Source organism: Cervus canadensis, chromosome 18 (assembly GCF_019320065.1).
Source record: "Cervus canadensis isolate Bull #8, Minnesota chromosome 18, ASM1932006v1, whole genome shotgun sequence".
Taxonomy (NCBI): Eukaryota; Metazoa; Chordata; class Mammalia; order Artiodactyla; family Cervidae; genus Cervus; species Cervus canadensis.
This window is the reverse complement of record NC_057403.1, coordinates 37,093,262-37,118,127: the sequence shown is the minus strand read 5'-3', so window position 1 is coordinate 37,118,127 and position 24,866 is coordinate 37,093,262. Positions and strand designations below refer to the sequence as shown.

The window sequence follows — 24,866 nt, the reverse complement described above, 5'->3', positions numbered from 1 at the left end:
AGCCTGAACAAATATGGGCACCATTTGAACCCTCGGTTTCCTTAGGGTGATACCCACCTAATAAGGGTGTGTGTGTAATGACTCAAAGAGATAATGTTTAACTCAGGATGTGACATATAATAAGCCAGGCCACCAAAAAAATAGTAGCTACTATTGTTAGAATGTCTCTCATTCTCTTCTCCCTCTCCGAAGATGAGAGACACATTTGGGCCTCTAAAAAATTACTGTATTCTATATGTGACCTGGTCAAATTTGCATTTGCCAACCAATGTGTCTGTATCTATCACAATAGATCAGTTTTCAGGCTAGGAGGCTAGTGAACTGTTTGTGATCCAGCAGAGATGTTAAAATTTCCAAACACAAGCAATTTCAAGATGAATTCCGGCTCTCAAAAGTTCTGTTAATATTGGATACTCCGTTACCATATTTTCACCAATTGATAGCCCCATTGCTCACATTTCTTAAGTTTTAGTGGGAACTGAAGTAGAACTTGAGTTATGCATTTCCTGTGGAGTTTTCCTTCATGATCCTAAATTGAGTGTGAAGTATCAGATACTGGAAACAGGCATGGGCACATTTGTGTTTGTGTTTAAATATAGATTAAAGAAAATATAGGATTTTTGCATCTCAAAATAAGAGAACTGCGGAGGAAAATCATATCAATATTCCCTATGAAGGAAAGCTACGCTGCTCAAAATAGCCTGGAGTTAAAACTCCCCTCGAGGTCCTCCACACCATTCTATACAGAATAAAGAACTTTCTCCCCTGAAGAAAGGAATGGGCATTAAGATTGATTACGTTCAGCTCCCAGCTGATCCCAGTCTCTGGCCGGTCTCAGAAATTCCTTACCCCAGTTGTTCAAAGCTAACTAATCAAAAATAATCATGAGGAAAAACAGACCCCCTCAAAATGATGTATCTCCACATATATATGTATATATGTTTTCTATATATACCTATTCTCTTCTTGATTTAGCCCAGCAGCCCACTAATTGGACTGCTGCCCCTTCTCACCTCATTAAAGGTGATCTGTTCCTGTAAAGTGCCAGTCTTGTTTTTTTTTCTCCGAACCTTGCCTTCTCTAACTCCCTTACCTTACACCCTGTCATTTAGACCTGACCTCTGTGATGGCTTCCCTTGTGGCTCAGCCAGAAAATAATCCACCTGCAAAGTGGGAGACCTGGGTTTGATCCCTGGGCTGGGAAGAACCCCTTCAGAAGGGAAAGGCTACCCACTCCAGTATTCTGACCTGGAGAATTCCATGGAGTCGGACACAACTGAACAACTTTCACTTTCACTTTCTATGTTACCTGACTTAATTTGCTAGCCCTTTGCAGGCACTTTTCCACCATCACTATCAACCTAAGTAAAATATTTATTTATTATTTGTAAAGTCTTGAACTGGATGATACACATGTTTTTCACATAAAAACCTTTAATGTTTTTTCACATAAAACCCTTTTCAAAACAATTTGAGAACAAGCTTACTTTGGCATAGTATTGTTTGCATAGATTCTCCTTACTGTGTTTCCATGATTGATTATACTTGTGTGTGTGTGTTAGTCGCTCAGTCGTGCTGGACTCTTTGTGACCCCATGGGATACAGCCCACCAGGCTCCTCTGTCCATGGGACTTCCCAGGCAAGAATACTAGAGTGGGTTGCTATTTCCTTTTCCAGAGGATCTTCCCGACCCAGGGATCAAACACGGGTTTCCTGCATTGCAGGCAGACTCTTTACCATCTGAGCCATGAGGGAAACTTTGTGACTTTATATTTATTACTTGTCAAAAAAGAAAAAGGGGGAATTCCCTGGCAATTCAATGGTTAGGACTCCGTGCTCTCATTGCTGAGGGCCTAGGTTTAATCCCTGTTTCAGGAAATGAAATCCCACAAGCAATGTGGCATGGCCAAAAAACAAACAAAAGAAAAAACCCCCTAAAACTAACAAACAAAAAAACTAGGTTCATGGGACCAGACCATGTGAGGTCTTAACAAGTTCTGCAAAGGAGTTTGAACAATATTCTAAATGCAACAGGCCACTGGAGGGATTTAAGCAGATGTATTACATAATCATATTTTCTCTGGCAATGATGTAAAGAACAGATTGCAGGGGAGGCAAGATTGGAAGTAGGGAGACATGTGACAAAAGTTCTTGCCTTTCTCCAGAGGTGACAAGATAAAAGGTGGCCAGGGCAGTGAGGGTAGAGAGAAAACCATGTGTTGCATTCCAGATATCTTTTTCAGTGTAGAATACTATGTACATTAGAAGTCATTTTATGTACTAGAAGGTAGAGTTCTATAAAGCATAATCTTCAATGATCTGTACACAAAGAAATAACATCAACTTGACCTCTCACCAACTTTTTTTGAGTAAGGTAGGTCTTGAGACTGGTAGGAGTAGAACCATATCGGTAACTGTAGGACAATGAAAACGTATAACAATACAAAGATCTTTTGCTGAATTTTATCTCTACTGCACACATTTTATAAACATTCAAACATATAACAAAGTGTGTATTCATGTTTTAATAGCTGTATAAATGATTCACCCAAATGAATGCACATGTTTCAGCATGAGCTACACATACTAGAGAATGCGTTTCTGAATCTAAATTGGTTCAAGCTGTGGCCCTCAATAGCACTGGCCAGGAGGGATGGTTCTGTGGAATCCACACAAATAACAAAGGATCACATTGGTTGTAAACAGAAATGCAATGGTAATGTTTGGGTGTTGGAACTAGAAAAATAGTTCTTCCCCCCCCTCCCCCACTGTCCTGTATGCTTCTAGAACATTTTATGTATGAGTTTGTTTTACAACAAATAACAAACTTTTTAACAAAGTAACAGTTAACTTGGAGTGCTATTGCTCTCTTCTGCAGTTAACTTAGAGCGCTATTGTTCTTTTTAAAAGGCCCGATCTATTTCTTTTTTATATCAAATAATTATAAATAACATATACTTGGCTTTGAATGAATACCTGTGGTTTGTAATCAGAAGAGAACAAAATGAGGAGGGAGTGTCAGGAAAAACGGAGAAGAAGGGCAAGAAGTAGGAGGAACGGAGAATTCAGCAGAGGAGGGCTAGCTTACAGGTAATTCTTCCGGACAAGAGCCTGCTTCCTTGGTTTTCCAGTCTCTCTTGCCCTTTAGAACACTTTCCCCAGAGAAGTCGAGGGAATCGGGAGGTAACTTGTTACAAACCCTATCCATCCTTTCGTTTCACACCCTTCCCCTTCCAACAGTTCGCAGTCGCTGTCATAATAAAATCACAAATCTTTTAAGTTGGCCTGGTTTGGTTATCTTTCTGAGCTTCTGCCATTCTGTCTCTTTAAGGGCGGAGCCTAGCTCCTGCTTGCCTCAGGGCGTTACAGGCTGGAGCCCAGGGAAAGAACCAGCTGCTCCTCCCTACCCAAGCTTTCGTGGATTTTTAAGTGTTCTTTTTTTTTGTTTTTTGTTTTTTTACGTTACACAACTTTGGGGGTCGTAGTTCCCGGAACAGGGATGCGACACGTGCCCTATGCTGTGGAAGCTTAGTCTTAATCACTGGACCACCAGAGAAGTCCCTCATGATTTTTTTCTTCCGGGGCCTCCGCCTCCGAATTCCTCCTATCTTGTTCATTTTTCTTGGAGCGTTTATTTCTGTAATTAGACATCCATTAGCGTGCTTTCACACCTATTGTCCAAGTCCGACCCTCAGTCCCTCTACTCCGTGCACTGTGTTCCGCACACAGTAGGCACCCAGTGATGACTGTAAGTGATCATTGGTCAGTAAGTGAGTCAACGCAAGCAGCGTCTAAGTCGGTGGGAGTCTCCAACGCAGACAAAGAGGCTCCTGAGGCCCCAGTGGGACGCTGAAGCCCTTCCTCCCCTCCCCCGCAGGAATGCCGCGAACAGAGCTGCTCAGGGTTGGGGGACCGCTTCCGGCGTACAGCACAACCTAGTCCGAATCCTGATCAGCTTGCAACCCGACCTTTCCCTTAGGCGGCGCTCCAGGCCGCTGCCGCCAAGTTTAGCGCAAGGCATTGCGGGATTTGTAGTTTCCCTGGGCACATGCCAAGAGCGCATGCGCACTGCCAAGAGGCGCGCCGCCCGACCCCCGTCAGGATTCCAGGTCCTTGCGAAGGGCTCTCCAAGCGACAGAGCTCCAACCGAATACGCCTCTTTAGTCCAGCGAGGGTGAGCCGGGTAGGTGAAGAGTCCGCTCTACGTGGCTCGTCGCCGTTCACTGGAAAGCGGCCGGAATAAGCACGCCCCCGCTCCGGAAGTGAGCCGCTTCTGGCGCAGTGCATTGTGGGGGGCGTAGTCCTCCTCCTCAGGCGGTCCTTCGCGGCGTCCCCGGGGCCCACTCCGGAGCGCAGGCGGGCGGCTGGACCGGCGGCGCGGCGCGGGCCGGCGGGAGGCGTATTCTGGGCACGGGGCGCTGAGTTAGGCCGGCTGTGCCGGGCGGCAGTAGTGGGAGGCCGCCCAAGGCCTCGCGCGGCGCCGCCCGTCGAGGGGCGGGCGGCGGCAGACAGACCCGACCGTCGAAAAGCTCAGGAGGCTGGTGGGCCGGGTCGGGCCGCGCGGCGCAGCCATGCCTGGATTTACGTGCTGCGTGCCGGGCTGCTACAACAACTCGCACCGGGACAAGGCGTTGCACTTCTACACGTTTCCCAAGGACGCTGAGCTGCGGCGCCTGTGGCTCAAGAATGTGTCCCGTGCCGGCGTCAGCGGGTGCTTCTCCACCTTCCAGCCCACCACGGGCCACCGTCTCTGCAGCGTTCACTTCCAGGGCGGCCGCAAAACCTACACTGTGCGGGTCCCCACCATCTTCCCACTGCGCGGCGTCAACGAGCGCAAAGTAGCGCGCAGACCCGCGGGGGCCGCAGCCGCCCGCCGCAGGCAGCAGCAGCAGCAACAGCAGCAGCAGCAGCAGCAGCAGCCGTCGCCGTCCGCTTCCACTGCCCAGACCACCCAGCTGCAGCCTAACCTGGTATCTGCTTCTGCGGCTGTGCTCCTCACCCTTCAGGCCGCTGTAGACAGCAGCCAGGCTCCAGGATCCGTGCCGCCGGCGCCCACCACTCCCACGGGAGAAGACGTTAAGCCCATCGACCTGACGGTGCAAGTGGAGTTCGCGGCCGCAGAGGGCGCAGCCGCCGCCGCCGCTGCGTCGGAGCTAGAGGCTGCTACAGCAGGGCTGGAGGCCGCCGAGTGCCCCATGGGCCCACAGTTGGTCGTGGTGGGCGAAGAGGGCTTCCCTGATACTGGCTCCGACCACTCGTACTCGTTGTCATCAGGCACCACGGAGGAAGAGCTCTTGCGCAAGCTGAACGAGCAGCGGGACATCCTGGCGCTGATGGAGGTGAAGATGAAGGAGATGAAGGGCAGCATCCGTCACCTGCGTCTCACCGAGGCCAAGCTTCGCGAAGAACTTCGCGAGAAGGATCGGCTGCTGGCCATGGCTGTCATCCGCAAGAAACACGGAATGTAAACTAGTTCCCTTTTGGCCCTCCGGATTCCCAGATCCCTGCCAGCTTAGAGGGACCTGAGACCACCGTTGTTGAACTCCCTCATACTCCTGGGGCACTGTGTGACAGTACTGAGGCTTAGGGCAGCTGGACTCTTGCTGGTGACCTAGTACCCTCTCGTTTCCTCCTGAAACAACGTCCTGAAGTCTGAGACCGCACTGGGGACACCAGCAGTTATGACTTTGTCTAGCCATCCACACCTTCACTCCCTAACCCCAAGTTTATATTGCAGGTTCTGATTAAGCAGAGGCTTCAGAACCACTGAACTTGAAACTTATCCCATAGGGATGCAGATGGGATGCTGGAGGACTATGGCTTTGGGAAGACAACACCTTGAGTTTGGCTGGCAATCAGAGACAACTCTTCTGTGTGTAGTGATAAGAGATCCAAGTAACATCAGTTCTACTTTTTTGTGCTTTTCCTTCCCAGGTGCAGCCTGTGGTTCTGATGAGGACTGGCAGATCTGTGCCTCGGCTTCCTAGGACCTCCCTCCCAGGAGGCCATCTACAAGGGGATCTAGGTGACCTGTTGATGGAAATCCAGCCTGCCAGGGACTTAGGTCTATCCTGTTATGTTTGCTACTGGTTACAAATTCTATTTTCTGTACAATTAGTCAGACTAAAGTTTTCACTGTGTTTGTTTGGCAAAACGAATTAAACAGAAAGTAAGGTTTTTATTTGGGTCTCGCCATTTTATTTTTATAAGGACTCAGCTAAGGATCCTTGAAACATGGGGAGATGGACTTCCTGATAGGCCTCCCCCTTCTTCGCCTTGGTCTCTAGGATCAGGCTGACCCTGGGAGCAGAGATGCTTCGGTGACCAGGTTTCTCCATAAAGGGGCCCTAACCCTCATAAGGTCTTCGCAGAGTACCAACTCATCCTGAAGAGTTTGGAAATTGCACCAAATGATCCTGGTTTGTCCGTGGGTTAGCTCCCTCTGTGCTTTCAACTGGGGAAAGAAGTAACTGAGAACTAACCTGAATTGTGGCACTTCCCTGGGGGTTTTGAATTCCTTAAGCATTTTCAGCTGGAATTGAATTTTGCTTACTATTCTCCCCTTAGGCCTAATACAGTGTCTGGCACACATGGGCATGCAGTTACTTAAATCAGTGAAGACCACAGCTGGAGCCAGCCATGGATTCTTATAAGGAATATGGATACCTTTGACCTTGGTGCACTTTCATTGTGAAGGAGGTGGATCCTCAGAGGAATTTAAGGATGAGTTGGGATTTGTCATCTCATGACTCATTTTCTTGGCTGTTAGCATCTTTATTTAGACTGGATGTTGTAGTGACAAGGTGACATTTTTATCTGTGGTTCCAAGTCATTTAGCTCAAAGCTAGCAACAAATGCCTTTAAAGCTAGCAGTGTTTAACATGGGTATTGGGGCACAAATGATACTTACTGGGCTCCATAAAACATGATTCTTTTCTCTGTTACTTAAGGAAAAAGTCACTTACCTGGGGGCTTTCCCTGTAGTTTTGAACTGGAATGACTCTAAAATATCCGTCCAGTCTCTGCTCTCCTTCTGGCCCCTTGGCATTGAATTGAAAAACAAGTGTCTGTTGGGGAGGAAGGGTGGGAGATAGGTTGTGCAGGTGCCTAGTTGGGGAAGGGACTGTATCTCCCTTCCTGGGGTTAGTTCTGGCTGGTCATAAGGTGGTGGAAGCACAGCAATACCCTTCCAGGCCACCAGGGACTGTAGCCCTTTATGCGCAGCTGTTGGGTCACTCACTCAGCTGTCCCCACCCGCCTTCATTAGGAGTGAGGATTTTCCCAGGCTCCAGCCATGCTCATTAGTGTATCCTTTAGCTCCTGTTTGCTGAAGGGATTTAAGACTTTTCAACTTTGGGTCTCTTGAATCTCTCAGCAGCACTCCCAGGACAGAGTGAGAGGAGCCAAACTGGTCAGGATTCGCTAGTGTCTGGATGTGATGAGCGCACAACCTCTGGGGTGTTTTATCTTCTAGGAGGGAGGAGGACAGCTCAGAGCAAGGGAGGCCCTAGATACACCACAAGCAGGGCAATGCAGTCTCCCTGACTGAGTAATAAGAGAAGAATCTAGTCAGGCAAAATAATACAGATCTGGGATTTAATGAACAGAAGCCTGGTCTGGTCTTACCAGCCATCCCCAGGTGGAGGGGTAGGGGTGATGGTGAGGATCTGTGACGGTATAAAATTTCTGGACGAACAGGAGTACTGAGAGATCTCTGACCAGGAGAAACCTTGTCTCTTATAAACTTAACCTGTGGTCCCCCAGCTTAGCTGCAGAGTATTTCCCCAGTAGGCCTGACCCGAGACACACCTTACTTCAAATGTTTGTGTTACCCAGGAAACGACAATGAAAATGGGCGTTGAAAGAAAAGGGTAATGGGCGGGAGGGAGATTATGGACAATTTAATCACTTAAATCACGGGGAAGGTTTGGGGGCGCCAGTTACTTATCTTTTTTCATTAATAAAACCAAGATTCTTAGCTGCCCTGCCTGATGCAAAACAACAACAAAAAAAAACTTGTGAGAATGCTTTTTACACCCTAACTGCAGAAATCTAAGAGTAATCTTGTTTTCAGCCCAGGAAAGCCGCGCTTGCTTGAAACCAGCTTTGGGTCCAACTTGCACCCGACAGGGCGCAAGAATGTTGGGACAACAGAAGCTGTGGGTTCCGCCCCGAGTAGCCCTGGAGCTCCACTCGGAAGAGCCGCAGAGGCGGCCACAGCACCTAAGGGGAGGGGGGTTTGCGAGCGGAAACAGCTCAGGGGCCCAGGGAGGGGCGGCTAGGCCAGTTCGAGAACAAGCCGAGCTCCCACGGAGGCGGGGCCAACACCGAAAGGCCGCGAAAGCTGGGCGGGGCCGGACCAGCTGGGATTTGGCGACAACCGAGGCCTGACCCCAGCCTGGCGCCAAGCTTGGGTGTTCCAGAGGCTTCCGCTAGACCACAATTCTCAGGGGCTCGCCCCGGCGGCCTCCCTCCCTGACTTAGCCTCACCTCCCGCGCTGCGAGCCGTGTCTGGGCCTCGGCGCATAGGACGTCGGGAATGGTAGTTTTCTCCTTGCGCACCTATACCAGAAAAGAGCACGAGGAGGACTGCGTTTCCCAGAGTGCAGCGGGGTGGCAAGGGAAGGCAGGGGGGAAGGGACAGACGGTCGCAGACCGCGCTGGGTTGCCGCCGCCGCTGCCGCCATCGTGCCAGCCCCTCGGGTGAGTGTCGGGGCTAGCGCGCCGGGGCGGGGGCTGGGCCGCAGGAGCTGTGCTCCGGGTCGCCTGGAGCTTCTGCTGCAAGTCCCCGGGCGGCCCCTCCCCTGCCCCCCCCCCGGCGGCCCCAAAGCCGCGCGGGGCCGGGGCCATGTGTCGCGCGCGGCTCCGCCTCCCGCCGGTCCTCTGAGGCGGCGGCCGGGGGGAACACAGGAAGCCAGGAACCTATTTCGGGCGTACAGTGCAGGTGGCGGGCACACTGGACCGCTCCGAGGCCAGGCTTTTTCTCTGGTATGGACCACCCAGATGGGGCGCTCCGGGCCCCGCCCCGTCTGGCCTAGCCAGGCCTGCCCGAGTCCCGCAAACTGCAGGCAGGCTAGCGGGCGGACCCCATCCCCACGTCCTGCCGCCAGCCCGCCAAGGATCCGGGGATGGGTAGACGCCACCCAGCCCGTTCCGGAGTCAGCACTGGGTAAGGGCGCCCGCGTGCAGCAGCCCTACCCTCCTCTGGTTCTGAACCACAGCTCGGCTCGGATGTAGGTGAGCGCTCACTTGCTTGTTTGCCGGCTGAGAGTGCACGAAGCCTGTCTCCCGCTCCGGAACTCATGCGTAGGTTCTTCTGCGTGGAGGGCAGGGTCAGGGAATCTGGCGCGGGAGGGGCTTCCACGTGGGGACTTAACCCCCGGCAGCCTTGGAGAATCTGGCCTGAGGAGACGAGGCGGCTCCGTACTCGTAGGCTCAGCCCCCGCCCTTCTTTCTATTAGTGACCAGACCTCAGCCGTGGGTGGGTTGGCCGCCTGTGTTAGTGGAGGGAGGGAGGGAAGAAGCCATGGAGGTGAAGCTGAACATGTGAGCCTCCAACACATTGTTAGATATCTTCAGTACAGCCTAATCCTCCCATCTGCTGCTCCCAGAGTTGTCTGCTCTTCTCCCATAGAGGAGGATGATTCCATGAGGATGGTAACAATAAGGTGGGGTTTGAGGGGAAGGTACAATCCAGGTCTGAGGTCAGTGAACCTAGTGCCAAACGAGGCTGGGCTGCAAGGGACATTGAGGGAGGGTCATACTTGGGCTGTGAGGCCCTTCTGAAGCCTGGGTGGCAGAACTAGGGCTGGAGACTGCAGAAAGTCAGGCTTCCCTCTCTTGCTTGCTCATTCTCCAACGTCTGAGCAACCTCTGAATAGGCAGAAAGCTGGTTGGGCCTTGGGAAATTGCCTTTAATGAAAGCACCAGGTCTCCATCGAGTTCTGGAGGAGGGGGAGTAGCTAGCCATAGAGTGGTCCTCAGGCTGGCTTTTTGAAGGCCCTTCCTGACTGTGTGATAATAAATTAAGGGATGAGTCCAGAGAAGACCATGGGATATGGGGAAAAGACAGTTTGTCAAGCCTTGAATTTTCTGACCCAGTGCAGCTAATGAGCCACAGTTCTCCCAGGTACTAAAGAAGCAGCAAAGTCTTTGCACATCTGGCCTCAGCAGCAGGCAGGTCTCTTAGGAGAGGTGAGTTAAGCCCATGATGCACCACCCTTGGAATTTTTTTTTTTTTTCTTGATTATTTCCCCAGGTAGTATTTTTCTGGTCATTGAATCAAGCCTTGGAATTTTTCCTGCAGTGGCGTTTTCCATGGTTAAGGAGGATAGGCAAGGATCTGTCTAGGTCTCACCCAGGCCTGCTTTCTCTTTGTCTTTCTCTTTCTCCTAGCCCACATCCTAGCCTACGAGCGTGAACTAGTCAGGTTCATTCAGCAAGCTCAGGAGAGGCCTGGTTTGCCAGTGGACGTGGGCAACAAGGAGGGACTACCCACAGGACACAAGTAGGATCAGTGTGATTGGATGTCTTCATGCCATAAGCAGTTGTTTCAAGATCTTCTTGAGATTGTCTGGGTTGCTTCTTTCTAGGACACTGGTGTCAGGTGAGTTAGGCTTTATGGCTATGGATTAGTTCACAGATTCCAAAGCCCTAGGTGACTTGATCACAAGGGTTTTCTTTGAGGTCAAAATGCTGTTGTTCTTTCTCATAGGTTACCTGGGAGGAGGGATTCAGGTCCCTCCCTCTCATTCCACACCTTAAGTTCCATATAACTTCTGTGTTTGGGGTCAGTCATCTAGCCATTGCTATGCATCCTGACCCCCATAAGTCCTTGACCTTTCCAGAATTTGGCAAGCTGTCCGTGTCTCAGAGCTCAGAGATAAGAGGAGAACACCGAGGTTGTCCACAATCAGTATGCACCCTCTCTAGTCTTGCACGGCTGACTTTGGAGGTGGGGCCTGGCCTGGGACAATCAGGATATGGCTGCGCAATAAAGGGTCAGGCTGTGAGGAGACTGGGTTCTCAACCAGCTCAAGACTATGTCCCTTGCTGACGTGGAACTCACCTCTCTGAGCCACATTTCACTTTATTCTGACTTTCCACCTGGTGGGTTGGGATGGAAAGAATGATTTATGTGAAAGAATGCTCAAATTTTAGGATTGGAAGGCACCTTATATCAAAAAATTCCAGAATCCCTTTACTGAGGCATTAGTATCTCGCTTGAAGTTATTTTTTTCTCTTCTCTCACCAATGATGCATTTTACTCAGCCACCATTCTTGCGGCCCTTTCTGTATGTCAGGCTCTGGGCAGAAGCTGGAGGTAGAATAATGAGTTCCTACCAAATTCCGGTGCTGGGGAAAGGAGGTCACAGTAGTCAGGGAGACAGAATGTTGCTATTATGTATTGAAGTCTAAGTTGAAGAGACCCACAAGGGACTCTTGGCCCTTTGCAAAAGGCGGCGGGGGCGCTTTCTGAGTGACAGAACACTGAAGAGTAAAGGCTGTTAGTGAGCCCCTCTCCTTTCCAGTGCCTGAAGAAACCAGGGAGCAAGGTATCCCTCATGATGCTGGGCCCAGGAATGTCTGGGATCCCTTGAGCAACTTGGCCATCACCACTCCAAATTGCTGTTGCTGTTGAGTCTAGATAGATCTTCTAGTCTAGTCTAGTTCTAGTCTAGATAGATCTTCACCAGCTCCTCGTCCCTCAGAGGTCTCTGCTGGGTGTTCTCCCGGTATGTGAGAATCTCACCAGCATTTTGTGGTCCATGACCTCCTTCCCTGCCTGAACCTGGCTTGGTGCCTTCTACTAGACTCTTTGACTGAGACCCTTTCAGGTCACTTATTCAAGTGCCCAGTGCTCTTGGAATGATATCTATCAGGACATCTTCCCAGAGTGAAACAGAGGCACCCTCCCCAGAAGTGAAAGGGAGTGGTAGTCCTTTTGGAGATTGGGGAGTGGATCCAAAAAGTTCTCCACAGGATGGACGTTGAATGTTAGGCAGGATTTCTGTGGACAGCTTGAGCTGAACCTCCTGATGGGCCTGTTTTTGAAGTTAGTATTTTTTTTTTTTCTGATGGGCCATGAGAATGTGTGTGGCGGGTTGGGTTTGAGTGGTATTGGAGAAGACTTGAGAGTCCTTTGGACTACTAGGAGATCAAACCAGTCAGTCCTAAAGGAAATCAATCCTAAATATTCATTGGAAGGACTGATGCTGAATGAAGCTGAAGCTCCAGTACTTTGGCCACCTGATGTGAAGGGCCGACTCATTGGAAGAGACCCTGATGCTAGGAAAAATTGAGGGTAGAAGGAGAAGGGAACGGCAGAGAATGAGATGGTTAGACAGCATCACAGACCCAAAGACATGAATTGGAATACACTCCTGGAGATAGTGAAGGACAGGGGAGCCTGGCGTGCTGCGGTCCGTGGGATCGGAGTCAGACACCAGTTAGCAACTGAACACCAACGCCTTCCCCAGTTTTGAGATTTTGTGATTTCTTGCTTTGACCACATATGGCAGGAGTTCCTGAAGACTCTTCCTGAGGGAGGTGCTAGTGTGCGGGTTATCCTTGTAGTGGCTCCAGGAGTGACTGATGCTGCTGGTCAGCACCCGTACCACCAGGTCTGTGTGGCGCCATCTGCATTCTCACTCTGTCAGCTGAAATGTGTCTTCCTGGGAGGAATCACTTGTTCAGGTCTGACTGTGACTCAGAAAGGTGGCCAGGGAAGAGGGACACAAGAGTACCAGGGTTGGCACTACCCTGGGCCTTTGTTTATTGCTGGTACCTGCTATATGCCAACTCCTTAAGCACTCAGGCTGGAGAAGGGTCTACCCTGGTGAAGGAGAACCTCCTCTCATGAGAGATGTGTCCAAGGAACCTGGGAACTGAGGGTAGTTTGCCTCAGTAAACGAGGAATTCAGGAATGTTTGTTTCCTAAAGCCTCAGGTACTCCATCAGAGCCACTGGGTCTCTCCAGGGCAGAAACTGCAGCCCCCTGGAAGGACATCTGTATAGAGACATTGGTTCCACTTGCAGAGGTGGTTCAGGCCCAGGTCAATGCACGGTCTCATTTGTAGGTTGTACACCTACTGTGACAGGTGGAGCATGCACTTAGAGGGTTTCCCTTCTGACGGGCATAGAGCTTGCCAATTTCAAAGGGGAAGAAAAAGCCTGGGCTCCATTCTTCCTTTTTCCATCTATGCTTCCTGCTACTTGACATAGGCTCTCAACTGTTCCAGTCCAGGCCAATTTTGTAGACATTTTCATGCTGGCTATGCCCCAGTGGCCTTGCATGGTCTTGAATTCTTAACCTCTCAAGAGTCTTGGTTTCATCTACAAAGTTACAGTAATCATACCAGCTTTACAGAGCTGAGAGGCTGGAATGAGAGAACACATGTATTAATAACTGGTTTACAGGGGTTTGACTGATGGTACATGAAGCAGCAAGTTCATGGATGGGAACTGTCTAGTAGGACAGGGCCCCAGAGATCCCTGAACCACTTCGGAAAGGGGGATTCTTAGGAACTGAGTATGGGCAGAGCAGAGTGACTAGAATGCTGATGTCAGGATTCAGCTTCTGGGCCAACCAGGGCAACCTGAAGCCTCTGGAGCCCTCTCCAAATAGAAGAGAAGGCCCTTAGCGTGCTGGGGGCACCTAGACCGCAGGGGTCTGCCCCAGGAAAGGGTTCTGTCTTGGGCAGCAGACCTTGGCTGATTTCTCTCCCAACTGCCGGCAAGTGAGTGGTCAATGAGGCTGTTGCCAGTCCTGGGTCAAGGCTATTCCTTAGTGTGGTGTCCTACAGGAGGCTGATTACCCTCCTTCCCAGCTCTTGACCCAGTGTTCACCTTGTATCTTCCAGCTGAGTCCTGCTTTATATCCACAGTTGATTACTCCTAACATCGATATAATTACTGATGAAGACAGGGTCAGAGGGTCCTGCCATGAGGGAGAGGAGAAGCAGGCTAGCTGCCAGGCCTTTGATGTGTGGTCCTGTGCCTCCTCTTCAGCCACAGTTGTCTCTCGGGTGATCAGAACCTTGGGAATTGGGGTGGGAGGGGCGGGCCAAGCACCACTTAACACACACCTCAGACAGATGACTGGGTGGAAGGCAAAGGATTGTTTCCTGACAAATTGGACAGAAGGTGTGGGTGGAGGTGAAGTGGGTCACCTGGCCACTTAAATTGAACAGGGTTTTCCCAGAACACACTTCTCCAGAGAAGAGGGCCTCGGTGAGGCACCTTGCAGACAGGGACAGGGGTGCTCCAGTCAGGGAGAGGGACCATTAACAAATATGTGATAATCTCATGCAGAGATGAGTGCTAAGAACCTGAAGCAGGATGATGCAATGAGTAACCGGGAGGTCACTTTAGACTGAATGGTCAGGGAAGGTGTCTGTGAGGAGGTAACCTTTGAGTGGACACACATGTGACAGGGAGCTAGACACATGAAGGAGGATCTGGATACATCTAGGAGGGAGGATGATCCAAGTAGAAGAATCAGCAGTTGCAGAGCCCTCCAGTGAGAACAGACTCAGGATGTTCCAAAAATAGGAAAATGCCCAGAGTGGCTGCAGAGGACGGGGAGGAGTGGGTGGCCGGAGATGAGGATGGCTAGCTGGGAGGCCAGGGCACCCAGGGCCTGGAAGGCAGGGTAAGTGGTTGGGATTTTATCAGTGGTGAACGGGAGGCTGCTGCACAGGACACACCACACTCCTCAGGTCAGTTCTTCCCTTCTGGCTGCAGCCCACAGCCTTCCCTCTCACTGTTTAGTCCACGCCTGTGCTCTGGATTTAAGCCAAAGTTGTCTGTCAGTTCTACCTGTCGGAGTCCTTCCCAGCCTCTGCCTCAGGGCTCTTGAGGACTAGCAGACAGTAGATGTGAAGGTCGTAGTGCTGAGTTGGTGCTGAGTTCAAGGATCCCACTATAAGCTTGCACATCTGGTGTTCCCTGTGGGCCTCAGTGATAGGCTGTCTAACATGAACATCCTTCTGTTTGAAAGTGTAGAGTTAGTAATGAATGTCCTCTTCCTCTTTCTCGTCTTGTCACTCTCCTGACCCCAGTCCTGCCCCAGATCCAGCTAGGCCCACGGTTATCTCTGCTTCGCTGAGATGGCGGAATGGGGTTGTGACTTTGAAGGTTTAGGAAAAGGGTGAGATCATCCCCCATGAAAACATTCATTGTTTAGTGTGGCAGTCTGCCTGGTGCCTTTGTTTAGAGGCAGAAGCCCTGGTTCAAGCCTGTCTTGCCCCTTTCAGAAAAAGCCAAGGTTAGAGATCAGGGCTTCAGCCCTATGTGTCATTCGTTTTTATCTCCAGACCAGTTGTCACTGGAAGTCTTGGTCCTGGAGCCCACTAAGCCTGGTTCCATCCATTTCCACCTTTTATTAGGTTCGTGACCTTGAGCAAGTTTAGCTGACCTTGCTGGGCATTGTTTTGCTCATCTCTAGCATGGGAGTTGACTCACAGGGTGTTAGAACAAAATGCATGTAAAGCCATGAGCACATTTCTACACTGAATAGGCATTAGTGAAAATGAGACATCAGTTGGACACTACTGTTTCAGGTTTCAAAATACTGGAAACACTGACCCAGAATTTGAGAAGCAAAATGAAGGGGTGGTTTTTTTTTTTTCTGTTACCCAGTGGGATCTCCTGGGCTAGAGCTTTTAAGCTGATGTGTATGACAGCCTCAGGGAGTATGAACGACTTGAAGTCATTGACAGGACTGGGGCATCTCTGCCTCTGTGTGGATTGATTGGGAGCGGGCCGCAGTGTATGAGACATTCTTAGAGAGTCTTTGCACCCACAGAGACCTAAGGGTCAGTGAAGGCTGACGCTCAGTGGGTGAGAGGTCACCGAGATCATTTCTGCTCCTCGAGGAGCCTGGCCTCAGTCAGCCTGAGTGAAGCAGGAGGCGGTGGGCAGCGGCCCTCTCAGAAGAGCTATAGGAGAAGCTGTCATGAAGGTCAGTCCCCAGTCTCACTCGAAGCTGCCCATCAGCCTTGGCATTGTGTTTCTTTCCAGGCTATTCTTTCCACAGTAAATATATTAGAAGCAAGGCCGGAGCTGGCTGGCCATCCTGGTGAACCCCCAGCCCAGCTCACCCCTCCCCTGTTGTCCCATGGGGATGGGAGGTGGCCCCCGCACCCTGCTTCTTTTTCTAGGTTCAAGAATACCACCTCCCACCTACAGGGTGAAAGCTTTGTGGAAGATGTGGAGTCGAACTGGAAGTCCCATAGTTTGCTGGACTCTGTGCTGGGAGATTGAGGGGGTGGGATGGGATGTGGCAAGAACCACATCTGGGCTGTGTGGGAATCCTCACAGCCCAGAGCCACAGTGGAGTGGGCCCTGGGTGTGCTGATCCAGGCTTGCACATGGGGTTGAGGGTCATCAGTTGAGTCTGCAAAAGAAGACCCAGATGGGAGGTATCTGAATGGTGACGTGAGGGGAGGGCAGGCATCCCAGTGGGAGGACTCACCTGTGCAAAAACCCCAGGAGCAAACACTCTCAAATTCCGGTGTGTTTAGGTGTGGTGCTGGATCAAGTTAGGAGAGCATGGCTGAGGAGTTAGGGGCAGGTGTGGATAGCCACCTGTGGGCCTTCAGGTGTTTGACCTTGAACCCAAGGGTGAAGGGCTTGTAGAGGAGGGACATCGCCAGCCTTGTGGCTTAGAACTCAAGGACACAAAATTAGCAGAAAATAAGCAGTGGCCTTGACCAGAGAACGCAGGATCAGCACTGATGTACTGGGGAAGTTGGGGCCACAGGCTGAACCTTGGTTTTGCCACCTGTAAAGTGGGCTGATAGTGAAATTGACCACATGACCACATGATTACTACACAGAGGTAAACACATCAGGATCGAGCAAGCCTCGAACAAGGTTGCTGTGGGCTTCAGTGGCATCACTTGACATCTCTAAAGCAAAGTATTCAATCCACACAGCTTTGATGGTTCCTGCTCACCCTTTTTGAGCAGTCCTGTCCCTCAGGAGAGCTCCCTCTGCCCTGCCCCCTCCACCCTACCAAAGGGTTCTTCTGTCCCTTTATCCCTCCAACCTCTTTACTCCACCTCTGCTTCTGCCAAGTCGTTTTTGTGTTAGAAACTTATCACACCATTAAGAACAATGTTGAGAAAGGAAAAAACACCTCACTTCCTTCACCTCAGTGTCCCACCACACGGCGCCACTTTTCTTTGGATAGCTTCTGGTCTTATTTCCCCTCACCCTCCATCTCCCGCTTCCCAGTTTCCTGCCCTTATCTCTTCTTGTGTCCCCAGGCACGTGCCCATGTTGTTTCTCCCGACTGGCACACTCCAAGACCTGCCCTGAGGGCTGCTGAGAACAGTGCGAGATGGCCCTAGTTCATTCCTCCAGCTTTCCCCTGCCCCAGAGGCCTTGGGGGGCTCAGCAGGCATCTTGGGAGTGTGACGTGGTGGGGTTGGGCTGTGATGGCTGAGCCAAGCTCAGTGAGTCGTCTGGCGGAAGGGGTAGAGATGCGCGATGCGGGGCTCTGTCATGCCTCCAGTGACCCGAGTTTGCAGGCGGTGCTGTCACAGTCTGACCCCTTGAAAATGTGACCAAGACAGAGCAGCTGCGCATCCTGTGTTTTTCCCGCTTGTTCTGTTTCTTGGAAGAGAGCAAGCTGGGGCACTCCTTGTCCCAAGCAGGCGCGGCTGGGCCCAAGCTTTCTCCTCTGCTTCTTTTAGACTTTCCTGGACATTTAGTCATCCCAGCACCGTGCTGCTATTTTTAGTGCCACCACCTCCTAGGGAACCTAAAATAAAGCTGGCTCAGCTTCCTGGCCCCTCATTGGCTGGAGTGTTGGTCACAGGCTGGGAGATTGGCTGAATTGGGAATAAGCTACTACCCACTTCCACTGTCCTTCCTCTGATTCCTCTGGCCTAGGGTGAGGTCATAGGGGCCAGAGCAGACCAGCACTAACCAAGCTGAGTCAAGAGCTTTACTAGGTTCCCTTAGTGAGACTCCACTGGCAACAGCAGGGTTCCACCCCCTTGTAGAGAAGAGGGCTGAGGCCCTCAGGACGGCAGTGACTTGCATCAGATCCCACCACTGCCAGTGGTTGTCTGCCGCGGTCAGACCCACCTCCCCACAGCTTTGGTTCAGAGTCCCGTTGTTAGGAGACTGGGTGGGTTCCTGTGCAGTCAGAAACAGCTGTAGGACAGCAGACCTGCTGTCGTGGATGCTGCAGTGAGATGCGCTCCACTCTATCCAGGAGGAGCCTACCGAAGCCTGAGTGGCTTTTTTCTTCTGGGGCTTGGATTTTTCATCTAGCAGCCTTGGATCCCTGATATCTGTAGCAGGGAGGGGTGGAGGGGGTGCGGCTCCCCTCTTGCTCGGAAACGCGAGAGGGGCAGCCCTTCTGATGGAGCCAGTGCTGGGATGGGGTGTAGAGACATGACTCATTTTCCCCTCCCAACCTTCCTTTGCCCTCCCAGCATTTCTGTTGTCATCTGTGATCCTCTGAACTCATGGTCCCAGCTTTGCAGTTGGTAGATATAACCTCTCTCGGTGATGTAATGATGTCATGTGGCCTCAAAGAAATAAACTTCCCCTTAAGACAGAGTGAGGGAGGGTCACTTGCTGTCTTTGTTGCAAGTGGGACCCTGAGGAACCATTTCTCCCTACTCTGACCGGGTCTTCTACCTGCCAGTAAGGCCCTGGGGTAGTGTTAAGGGCCGGAGTGCTGCAATCGAAGACACTTAACTCACAGACATGAGGAGTTCCTGACCTGCAAAGTGGGAAGAATAGCGGTAACTGGCTGTGCAGGCTGTTGAGAGGATTAAATGAAAAGAAATGGGAAGAGTGCTTAGCTCCTCCTCAAAAGCTCATCCTCTATAGTAGTTGCTCTGACCTTCCTTCGTCTGGGCTCCACCCTCAGGACCCATCCTTCTCTATGATCCTGGCACCAGGAGGGTCTGAGTTGTCCACCTCTGGGCTCCCTGCACTTGTCTCTATTGAGGGATTGCTTATGAGTTCCCTGGGTTCTCTCTGTTCTCCGGGGGAACAGACCTTAATACAGCACTGCCTGCTCAAAGAGGTCTGGGACGGTGGGGATCAGTGAAGAGACTGACTGGCTACCTGCTGCTTCCATGGTACCAAGGTACCAACGCTTCCCTCCCTGTCTTGCTGGACTTACAGGTCTCAACGAGGCCGGGTGACGCTCCAGAATGGGAGACAAGCCAATTTGGGAGCAGATTGGATCCAGCTTCATTCAACATTACTACCAGTTATTTGATAATGACAGAACTCAACTAGGCGCAATTTATGTAAGTCTTCTGCTCTAGTACCAAAACAGGATTCCAGGGGGTCAATTCAGATGTGGGGCCAGTGCCTCCAGTTCACAAGTTCTGGCACCTCTCACTGGATTGGCTGAGCCCTTTTATCTGAGCTACTCTCCACGGGGTAGGGGGCTTAAGGCCTAACTCAGCTCCCCGGGCCACATGGGCCTTTCTGTCATCTTCTGCATGAGTGACATTCTTAGGTGACCTAGTGGATCTACATGAGTGGTACCATAGACAGCAGGTTCTGGGCTCACCCTTCCATGGTCCTGGGAGTGCCTCTGCTCCAGACCTGGCAGTGGCGGACAGAGGCTAGGGCTTCTGGTGCCCCCTGGAGGCAGCAGCTGTAAGAATCATCAGTGTACCTCAGATCGCTCCTGGAGACCCCGGGCCCAGTGTCCTTTGAAGAGCTAAAAGCCCCTGAATGCTCATGGGAGGTGGGTGTTTCTTGAGAAACCCTTCTATGTAGACATTTTTTACTGCTGTGTTAATGATGTTGATATACACCAAGAGTTACTTGTATTCGACCCTGCCCAAGACAGAAGTGTGATTAATCAAGCCATGCCTAGCAGGTTGGCCCAGGATAGAAGTGATAGGAGTCATCACACACAGACTTGCAGCCTGATGGGCTGTGGGCACACTCCTCTGTCTCCCTCAAAAAGTCAGGGCCAATTCAGACATTTTGAAGAAAAGAAAGGGATGTTAGCGGTGGAAGGCCACATCTGGCCCAGGTAATTGATTGTCATTATCACAGGTAAAGGGTTTTAAAAACTCAAACTGGTCTGACTGGGATCTTTGGCACTTCTGTCTTGTTGCTTTTGAAATCAATTAAAGCAGGTCTGACCCAGAGAAGAGTTAGCAAGGTCTTTAAGGAGTACTTTATGTATGTCATTTTACGTAAAGCTCAGCATGTGTTCCCTTTAAACATCAGGAAACAGATTCAGGGTGGGGAAATAAAAAACTAGTTTGCCTAATGTCAGAGCTGCTAAGTAGTAGAGGCACCTTTGAGCTCTGCCCCAGGAGGCTGTGGTAGGAAAGATGGGGCAGGGAGGCAGTGAAGCTGCGGGTTACACGTTGATGGTTGGGAAAGTCCCAGGAGAGGCCTTGTCAACCTCCATCCCTCCCTGACCCCATGGAAAGGGCCTCTGTGGAACTGACTCTGGGCTCTAGAGATGGTGTTGAACATAGATGTTTCCTAGTTATTTCTTTCTTTCTATTTTTCTTCCAAGTTATTTCTGATGATTATTCTGGGACTGTTGCTGACTGCCCACACAACAGGACGGTTTTTGCCTGAGCCTTGGCCACATATGGCCAGCCTGGAGCTCATCCATATCAAAGGCTATACAACTTAATGGAAAAAAAGTGGGAGATGAGCTTACTTGTTAATAAGTTTGTATTTTGTTACATAGTCTTTCAGAGCTTGGGCTCTGTGATACTGGGGTGTAATTAAAGTTGTTAATCATCTGAAGTTTGGAAGTTACCCTCATTTCCCTTCTTTACAGACAGGGAAACAGACATGGACTCATGTTCCCCAAGCAGGACCCTTTTTGTGGTCTTTTCAGGGCCTCAGAGATATTCCTTGTGCTCTGAAGCTCTGACCCCAGATTTCCTGGTTTTCAGATTGATGCATCATGCCTTACGTGGGAAGGACAGCAATTCCAGGGGAAAGCTGCCATTGTGGAGAAATTGTCTGTAAGTAAGGGCCAGGGCTGGGCTGCAGGCAGCTCCTTCCCCACCTTGCTGGCCACAGCCCACCACCTATTTTTTCTCTTGCAGAGCCTTCCATTCCAGAAAATCCAGCACAGCATCACGGCGCAGGACCATCAGCCCACACCAGACAGCTGCATCATCAGCATGGTTGTGGGCCAGCTCAAGGTAATGGTGCTGCTGCCTTGCAGCGCCACTGTCCTATTCCTCAGGGACACCCAGACAAGTGATGCCTAGAGCTTTGTAGCTTGGTACTCTAGCCATCAGCCACACGGGGTGATTTTTAAATTGCATGAAGTAAAATGAAATAAAATTAAAATGTAGTTCCTCAGTTGCATTAGTCATATTTCAAGTGCTCAGAGTTATTCCTGGCTGCCTATTGGGCAGCACAAACCTAAAACATTTCTGTTCTTGTAACAAGTCCTATTGGAGAGCACTGGTATAGAGGCTTCTTGGAGAAGGGACAAAGAGATCCAGGAACAGGATAGGGCTGTGATCCCAGCCTCTGGGCCTTTGTACTGCCCCAAGCTGTAGGGGAGCCTTCTGCAGGCAGCTGACCTTGAACTGGAGTCCATGCTACCACTCCCCAAGCTGGCTGCTGGCTCTTCCACCTGCTGAACAAAGCAGATTCTTGGAACTCCTGCTTCTCTTTGCATTTCTAGTTCCACTTCTCAAGACCTGTTAACCTTCAAAGCTTTCCTGTGGTCCTTTGGTGTCTCTGCCCGTCCACCCCACCCCCTTCCAGGAACTCCTACTTGTTGAACTCTAACAGACTGAAGACAGATTCTTGATTTCCAAAAAGCCTCTCCTTCTTCCCAAAGCAGGACAGATGAGCTGCCCCTTAACCAGGTTCCAGCCTCCTGGGCATGTGACATCATGGTCCCCAGAATATCAGACCCACATGCCTTCTCTCTAGGCTAGGCAGGGCTTCCTGAGTCCATTACAAGGGTGGAGGGAGAGGGGGGCCCTCTAGGCCTCTCCACTGGACCTGGGTGGACCTGCCTTCTGGCCTGGTTTTCCCTGTCAGTTTCTCCTGCCTGTCCAAGATACCCTGCCCAGAGAGTGTGCTCAGATAGGCCTTGGGAGTGAGGAGGTCTTTTCCAGGGTCTCAGGGCACACGTTCCCAGGCTGAGGTCAGTAAGCAGTGCCTCTTTCCACCTGGCTTCAAATTCTTTCTGGTGTTTCTGTCCAACCCCCAAAAGACTGATTTGCCTCCTTGCTGATGATAATTCCTGGAAAAAACAGTGATGTTAGAAACACAGCTGGTTAGTTAGGCTTCTACCTCAACTAGGCCTCATCCGGGTGTTCTGCAGTTTGACTGGAGGTCTCTCACCCTTTTTTTGTTGCAAATATTATACGTTATGTGACAGGAAACAGATTACCTGATAGGGATGCGTTAGTTTTTTTTTTCTCTGCAGAGCTGTAATTGGTGTGAGCTTGGTTTTGAGCCTTTTCTTACGTACAAAGTCATTAGTAGTATCTTCTCATGGCTAGACTAACAAAATCAGACACTAAGACTGTTTAGTTTTTAGACTACCATGAGTTACATGATAAGTGCCACAGAACTCTTTCAGATTGGTCACTTGTGCCCAGCAACATGGACTCAGAGGTGCTATGTTCTCTGCTATATTGCTGTAGCTAACTGGTGAATTGTTCTGCCGTTTGAATGTACATAGCAGTGTGAGCTGCCACCTCAGGTTCCCTTTGTGCCAAGTTCAATGTTACATACATTATGTCAGTTCACAATCATGAGTACCCCGGGCTCTCCTAGGGTTTGTGTCCAAGATAGAAGGACCTGATTGCAAAGTCAGCATTCTCCTCCAACTGAACACCCTTCCTGTTCCTTGGCCAACTTAACTGAACCATTTTCTCTCTCCTCACAGGCCGATGAAGACCCCATCATGGGGTTCCACCAGATGTTCCTATTAAAGAACATCAACGATGCTTGGGTTTGCACCAATGACATGTTCAGGCTTGCCCTGCACAACTTTGGCTGACCTCCTCCCAGCCAGGCACTCATGCTGTTTCCTCCTCCCTCCTCTTCCCGATACTATTCACACTCCTCCAGATGCTCCAAATATCATTCACAAATGAGCAGGGCCGCGGTGGGCGTGGGCGCAGTGCGCTGCTGCTACCGAGGTGTTGTGCATGATGTTTGGACGCTAGACTAGTTGCATCTGACAGGAGAAGTTTGTGTTGTACCAGCGCATGCCTTGGAAAGACTTAAGTAATGCAAAAGGTTGTCTTTTTTTTTTTTTTTTTTTTTTAATCTACTGACAAGTTGCTCTAGTAACCCAAAGAAGTGAAGGAGAAAGCAGCTGCCTCACCGCCCAGATATTGATTTGTTCAGATGTTTCAATGCCTCATGATACAATAAAACCACGAAAATTTTCTTAACAGTTTAAATTGTTTGAATTAGTTGAATAGTGGGCTGGGCATCCATAATTACCCTGCCTCATTGGCTCTCTCATGTCTCACCGTCCCACCTCTACGCCCACTCAGCAATACCTGTTGCAAGGAGAAAACACCGAAGCAGCATTCTGAGCTCGGCAGCACTCTGAACTCACTTCTCTTAGAGGCCCTGTAGGGCATAGTGTTTCCTCCACCTGGCCTTGGAAAAGTGAGCTGCAGACAGGGAGAGCTCAGGTCTGAACAGAAGATGCCCTTGAAGCCTCAGCAGTCAGTTCTGACATCTGTGACCTCTATATTGGGTAGGGTCAGGGCTCTAATGACAGGTGAGATGATGCAGAATCCCACCGAAGATTGAAAAGCCTTGGCAAGAATGGTCCATTAAGCTCAAGCCCTCTGGACTGAGGGCTCAGCAGGACCAAGTATGAGCAGGCATTTGAGGGAGAAGGGCCTGTTCTAGCCACAGAAGGGTCAGTATCACATCCAGCATGCCCTGTAAATCCCAGGCCAAGCAGAGGGCACCTCTTACCCTGTACCATCTGCTTTGGATGTCACTACCAGAATGGGAGTGCCTCAAACAGCCCGCCTCCAATGCCCACAGAGCCAGGCCTGCTTGGGTTGGAGTATAGATTTAAAACTATGAAAGAAAGCATTCTGAGTTTGAGGGATTCAGGTTGTAGGATTTCTCATGCCTGAGACCTCTGCAAGGCATCTCTAGGCCTTCTATTCCCTCCCTGACCACAAACACAACCTCACACTACTATCCTCAAATCCCAGGAAATCTCAGCTGTTGGGGCAGTTTCTCCTCCTTAGTTTTGGGGACAGACTTTGCCTAGTATCAATACAAATCCAGCCCTTTAGCCCTGAGACTTTGGTGGTGTAAAACTGATGGCAAGGTAGCAACCAGAGGCCAGAACCAAACCCTGTATTTGGTCTGGTGCCCTGTTTGGGGGTTTAGGATTGGTGAGGGCACCACAGCTTTGCCTGACATGCACAGCTCCCCTTCCCTCCTGCATTCTGGATGGAAGCCAAGGACTTCCTCAGACCCCCACTGGTAGCCTAGCTACACTGGGCACTGGGCTGGATGGTGTGCTGTTTGAAATAACAGCATACTCAGGAGGTTTCAGTGGGACTAGTTTCTTGGCTGCTCTGTATTTGGGGGATAGAGGTTGGGGAGAGAGGTAGAAACCTGCTGCCTCTTAAACCACCCTGTATAAAATTTGCAATACAGCTTTTCCATGTACCTGTGCCTGAAATGTCTGCAATAAAGAAGTGTTTGTAAACCATGGTTTCTTTCTTTTTGCCTGACGGTGCAAGGTCATGCAGGGGGATGCTGGGAGACATTAGGGAACAAGGTGATGTTTGTGGTGGGACTATCTCTGCCCTTGCAATTCCTGGGTCCATGAATTCACAGGTCCCTTTAGACCTTTCCAGGTGACTCAGTGGTAAAGAATC

At 50.5% G+C, this 24,866-nt stretch overlaps 2 protein-coding genes across 5 annotated transcripts; both read left to right on the top strand.

The window, feature by feature from the left end:
- Positions 1-4,091: 4,091 nt before the first annotated feature.
- THAP11 (THAP domain containing 11) lies at positions 4,092-6,181 on the top strand. Its single transcript, XM_043437917.1, has one exon. It carries the CDS (start codon positions 4,572-4,574, stop codon positions 5,466-5,468), a length of 897 nt encoding a protein of 298 aa, XP_043293852.1. The 5' UTR covers positions 4,092-4,571; the 3' UTR covers positions 5,469-6,181.
- A 2,372-nt stretch (positions 6,182-8,553) lies between these two features.
- Positions 8,554-24,694, top strand: NUTF2 (nuclear transport factor 2). Of its 4 annotated transcripts, none has more exons than XM_043437918.1 (5): positions 8,554-8,703; positions 19,156-19,283; positions 20,916-20,987; positions 21,072-21,170; positions 22,886-24,694. In XM_043437918.1, exons 2-5 carry the CDS (start codon positions 19,185-19,187, stop codon positions 22,997-22,999), a joined length of 384 nt encoding a protein of 127 aa, XP_043293853.1. In that variant the 5' UTR covers positions 8,554-8,703; positions 19,156-19,184; the 3' UTR covers positions 23,000-24,694. The 4 variants fall into 4 exon arrangements, with proteins under 4 accessions (XP_043293853.1, XP_043293856.1, XP_043293855.1 ...); XM_043437921.1 differs by lacking the exon at positions 8,554-8,703 and adding an exon at positions 8,845-8,988; XM_043437920.1 differs by lacking the exon at positions 8,554-8,703 and adding an exon at positions 9,017-9,169.
- Positions 24,695-24,866: the final 172 nt, after the last annotated feature.